At 49.0% G+C, this 5,306-nt stretch overlaps 1 protein-coding gene across 5 annotated transcripts; it reads left to right on the forward strand.

Moving 5' to 3' along the window:
- Positions 1–2,189: 2,189 nt before the first annotated feature.
- Zcchc12 (zinc finger CCHC-type containing 12) lies at positions 2,190–5,306 on the forward strand. Of its 5 annotated transcripts, none has more exons than XM_013122788.3 (5): positions 2,190–2,266; positions 2,350–2,421; positions 2,756–2,814; positions 3,012–3,157; positions 3,479–5,306. In XM_013122788.3, the coding sequence occupies exon 5, from the start codon at positions 3,584–3,586 to the stop codon at positions 4,787–4,789; it is 1,206 nt and encodes a 401-aa protein (XP_012978242.2). In that variant the 5' UTR covers positions 2,190–2,266; positions 2,350–2,421; positions 2,756–2,814; positions 3,012–3,157; positions 3,479–3,583; the 3' UTR covers positions 4,790–5,306. The 5 variants fall into 5 exon arrangements, with proteins under 5 accessions (XP_012978242.2, XP_021090371.2, XP_040600477.1 ...); XM_021234712.2 differs by having other exon boundaries at positions 2,193–2,266; positions 2,753–2,814; XM_040744543.1 differs by having other exon boundaries at positions 2,201–2,421; positions 2,753–2,814.

The following is a 5,306-nucleotide window of genomic DNA, read 5'->3' on the forward strand; positions in this document are numbered from 1 at the left end:
TCTGAGTGAGACAAGGGCTCATAGCTCCAGGATTCTGGGCTTATAGCATCAGCAATCACTCTCTGGCTGCTACAGCTGCAGTAGCAGCTGGGTGTTACCAGCTCCCCCTGCTGCATCTGTGATAAAGGCCACAAGTAGACAATAAACAAACCATCTGAGGGAAGCATTTATTAGACTTGATGCTGCTAAGCAAGGGAAAGTCCACCAGAGAAACCTCCAGGGTTAAGCTGACAAAACTGAGGAAATGCCTGGTGATATCGGTAGAAAAGGTCCATGACACAATCATGCCGGAATTATAATCCACCAACCACAGTATTGCATATGTAAAGCTCTCATTCTACCACTCATGAGCTTTACATATGCAAAGGCCACAGGACTTATTTAGGAACCCATTAAAAACTTCATGTTATACTGATGGGGGAAGTCCTGTGTATATGTCAATAAAGCACTGTTGGCCAATAGGGAAGCAAGATAGGTGGGACTAGGAGTCGAGGAGGACTCTGGGTAGGAGAAACACAGGAAGTCAAGATGTAGCTGCCATAGGGATAAGAGGCCTGGAAACTTCTCCGGTAAGAGAAATACTTAGATTAACAATTATGGGATTGATACTTAAGTCAGAGCTAGCCAGTAAGAAACAAGCAAGGCCAACAGCTTCATAATTAATATAGCCTCCTTTGTGTTTATTTGGGACTGATGCGGCTCTGGAACTAGGCTGGTGGGAAAGCTTCTCTCTTTACATTATACCAATACAGGGGGTTCCCTGCACTGAGCTAAACAACTGCAGGGTGACATATTCTTGCACTGAGGAGGAATGGAGTCTTCCGAATCCCTGCAAGTGCCCAGAGAAGTTGTAATCAGAGAGTAAAGTCCCCTGAACCAGGAGTAGTGAGTTTCCCCAAAGTACCTATGCTTGCAGGGTGTCTGACAGCTGGAATGGGGTTTCCATGGAGGGATATGGCTGTTCAAAGTAGCTGGACTGCCTTGAGTGTGGTCTGGCTGTTGCCAAAGGGACAACTTCAAGGAAGACAGGTATAAGGGAAGGATCTAACAACTGTAATCCCAGGGGACTGATGGTCCCCTCCCAGCAGTTTGCTCATCCCAAGAAAACAACAAGAAGCAAACTTTAAAGGAAGAAATTAACATTCTCTGTAGTAATGTTCGACAATGTTTAAGCTGGACATGGTGACTCATGCCTGTAATAAGGAGAGTTAAAAGGCTGAGACAGGAGGATTGTCACTAGCTCCAGGTCAGCCTGAGCTACATTGGGAGTTCCAGAGCAGCCTGGGATATAGTGTGAGACTGTGCCTCAAAACAACAATAACAACAAAGCAAGCAAACAATAGAAAAATAAAACAATAACTAACCCCTAACCATGTGCCCTTAGGAAGTGTTGGGCCCTTCTGATTATTTACACATTAGAATCAACTACATCATCAGTTAACATTATAAAACACAAACTCATGCCCTAAGCTCCTCAGTAGGCCTGACTCCCCAGAGATAAGATTCAAGAATCTTCCTGTATTCCTAACAAGATCCCGAAAATGTTTTGTTTTGTTATTTTCACGTATATTGAACAAGGGTCTCATTCCCATCCCAGGCTGGTCTAGAATTCCCTATGGAGCTAAAGAAGCTGGTTCTAAGTTCCCGATCCTCCTAGCCACCCCTCCCAAGTGCAGTGATTACAGGCACAGGCCATCACAGGTAGCTTCAAAATAGCTCTTTCGACAAGGGTCTTATGTAGCTCAGACTGGGCTTGAATTTCTGAGTCACTTGCCTCTACTTCCCTGGAGAGCTGGACTACAGATGTACTTCACCCTGCCTAATTCTCAAAGCAATTCTGAGGCAGCCATCTAAAAGGAGCCAAATACCGCCGTCCCATCCCCCTTTTCTGTTTTACCTGATTTGAATTCCACTTTGTCAAACATACATACACATCTAGCCTTCAAAACACAAAAGGGACCAAAGGAGAGGCAGAAGGCAATAGTGGAGGGAAAAGAGTCACAAACCCTGGGGGCATAATGCAAATTAGCTCTCTGAAGCTACACTGCAGCACTGACTACAGGGGCCTGTTGCGTCTTTCCTCCTTCTTCCCTCCCAGCTCCCTTCTCCCTCCCTCCCCCCCCTCCGCTTGGGTTAGGAACCACCCCCACACGCCACTGATTGGCTCTGCCGGTGTGTTTGTCACACTCTTTTGTGTCGGTAGGCAGCTGATAAAAGCACTGCGGCTGCCCTGGGAACTGCGCTGCTTGAATCCAGTTACCTCCGGGTAGGTGGCTGGGTGAAGCAGCCTTTTCTGGCAGCCTCGGGTCGCCTAGCGGCTCCGGAGGCGCCAGCCCTTTTCTCCTGCAGGGCGACCCGACTGAAAGGTGGAATCTGTAGCTGAAGACGTCGCAACAACTGCTGGCTATCAGAGGATCGCAGGTTAAAAAAATGGGGGGGGGGGACGATTCCTTGGTGCGGAGAGGGGGAGAAGGGGGGAAGGGGGAAGCCCGCGGGTACTAGGCAGCTCCTGCCTGGGAGAATCTGCAATTGTGAAGCTGGGGAAGAAGCATTTGCATGGCCTGACTGCATTGGAATTCACCTGGAAGATGACATTGGTAGGATTTGCCTGTCCAGGGAGGGGGTTGGGGAAGAGGCTACCGGGAGGATGTGGGATAAGGAATTATGTTTTCCTCGAACCCCCAATGCATCTCCTCTAATTTCCTTGGGCACTGTGGGGGTGGGTGTGTCCAATTCATATTCCTTTTCTCAGCAGCAGCTCATCAAAGCGGAAATCTGAACTTGAAATTGGAGGTAGCTGATTGTTAGAGCTGGGTAGGCTGATGGTCTCGGGGTGCAGTGTGTGACTGGGGGGTATCGTTTGGTTTGTATTCAGAAGGTGAGAGAGGGAATTTTCTGCCTGGTGACAGCAGAGGGGGGCGGGAGAAGAGAGGGAGTGGGGAGGGAGTGTCGGGATGACGATGAAGATGGAGTCTGTTTCTGACCCTTCCCTTCCCTCTGATGTGGCGCAGTCTTGAAATCCTGAGCACCTACGACCCCCCCCCCCCGTGGACCACTGAGATTGAGATCTACTGTACTCTGGAGCCGAGCTTTCTCACCGGAGGACACAGGTTGCAGAGGCTGGAAATAAAAACCTCACTCCAGTTTCCTCGCTAGTGTAAGAATCTGAGAAATGACAGGATGAAGGGCAAGGGTGGTGGTCTGGGAGCTTTGAGAGGGGCAGCGAGGTTGAGACCACACCGTTAAATCCAGAACGAAGCAACAGTTGCCCTCCCTCACAGGACTGGCGGGAGGGCATGGATGACGTGGTTGTAAAAAGCACTGCTAGTACAGACATCAGCTAGCTCCAGGAGGCTGTAATGGGTTTCCTTCCAGTATTTTTCAGGACAGTGGACAGATATATGGGCTATTGAGCTAAGATAATTACAACCGTGGCCTGTTCCTTTACTAATCCCCCCTCCCGTTTTATTTTTTGCAGCCCCTACTGAGATTGGAGACTGCTGCGTGACTGAAGATAAAGCGTTTTTTTTCCTGAAACGCCCTGGGCATCTTGTATTAAGATATCCTATCGCCATTGTCAGGCATGGCTAGCATCTTTGCACGCATGGGTAACGGCCGGGGGCAGAACTCACCCTTGCCACCTTGGGCTCATTCCATGCTGAGGTCCCTGGGGAGGAGTCTCGGTCCTTTAATGGCCAACATGGCAGATAGAAACATGAGGTTGTTCTCTGGGCGGGCAGAGCCAGCCCCGGGGGAAGAAACCTTTGAAAACTGGCTGAGCCAGGTCACTGGGGTCCTGCCTGAATGGCATATGCCTGAGGAGGAAAAGGTCAGACGCCTAATGAAAACCCTTAGGGGCCCTGCCCGGGAGGTCATGCGTTTGCTCCATGCTGCCAATCCCACCCTAAATGTGGCCGATTTTTTGCGGGCAATGAAACTGGTCTTTGGGGAGTCTGAGAGCAGTGTGACAGCCCATAATAAATTTTTTAACACTGTGCAGACACACGGAGAGAGACCATCCCTGTATGTGATCCGTTTAGAGGTGCAGCTGCAGAATGCTATCCAGGCAGGGGCGTTTGCTGAGAGAGAGGCAAACAAGGCTCGCCTGCACCAACTCCTTGTAGGGGCTGAGCTCAGTAGAGACCTTCGTTTCAGGCTTAAGGAGCTTCTCAGGATGTTCGCAAATGAGCCAGAGCGCCTTCCCGATTTCCTGGAGTTAATCAGGATGATTAGGGAGGAGGAGGAGTGGGATGACACTTTCATTAGACCGAAGCGGCCCAGATGTGAGTCAGTGATGGAGCGGGCACTCAGTCCTGTGGCATTTCAGGGCACCCCACCGATTTTGATCAGCAGTGCTGACTGCAACGTGATAGAGATAGATGACTCTCCAGATGATTCAGATGAGGACGTGATCTTGGTGGAGGCTGAGGACCCACCACTGCCATCCTCGAGTGCTCCTCACTTCCTAGGCAGGGCTATATCTGAGGACCAAGTGCTGGTCATTGAGTCCCCCAACATTCCTGAGATTCAGTCTCCTTCCACCAGCAGTGGCTCTGGGCGGAAGAACAATACTTTTGTGGAGGTGCGTAGAACCAGGAAGCGAAAGCACACAGTCAACTGTGTCCATTGTGGTGAGGACGGTCACTCCAAAGAAACCTGTGACAATGAGAATGACAAAGCTCAGGTTTTTGAGAATCTGATCATCACCCTGCAGGAGCTGACACACACAGAGGAGGAGAGGGCGAGAGAGGCCTTTGGAGAGCCCTTTGGCTTCTCCGAGTTCCAGTAAGATGCTATCCTCCAGCCTCAAATTAACCCTTACCTTTACTCAGAATTCAATGGTGGAAAAGTTGGGGGGGTCTTCTAATTGCATGAAAAATCCACAAAGTGACTTTCCTTTGGCGTGGAGAAAGGGTCTTGAACATGAGTGCATCAGAGAGAAATGGCCTGACCTATGGCTCTGTTCCCTTTCCCCATGCCTGATTCTGCTCTCCGTGTGCACCTATCTCCTTGGTGGCTTTATTCTCTTTGTGAAAGTGGTATTGTTCACTGTTCAATCTTCAAGTCAGAAAGAAAATGACTTTAAAAAGTAAAACTTACCTAGAACTCTCTACCCCGTGTAACAATTGTCAGCCCTTTGGTGACTATCCCTCTAAATATTTCTCTGTACCCTATGTTCCTAGATAGATATGTGTATAGACAGAAGTGATCAAATATAAGTGTTGTTCTATATGCTGTATTTTTTCACCAAAATGTATGTTGTGGCCTTCTTTGTCAATAAATAAATATATATGTGTCAGCATCTA

Source organism: Mesocricetus auratus, unplaced genomic scaffold (assembly GCF_017639785.1).
Source record: "Mesocricetus auratus isolate SY011 unplaced genomic scaffold, BCM_Maur_2.0 Super-Scaffold_100003, whole genome shotgun sequence".
NCBI classification, from domain to species: domain Eukaryota; kingdom Metazoa; phylum Chordata; class Mammalia; order Rodentia; family Cricetidae; genus Mesocricetus; species Mesocricetus auratus.

Coding starts and splice junctions, on each gene's coding strand:
- Zcchc12 (XM_013122788.3), top strand. CDS start 3,584: ATGGCTAGCATCTTTGCACGCATGGGTAACGGCCGGGGGCAGAACTCA.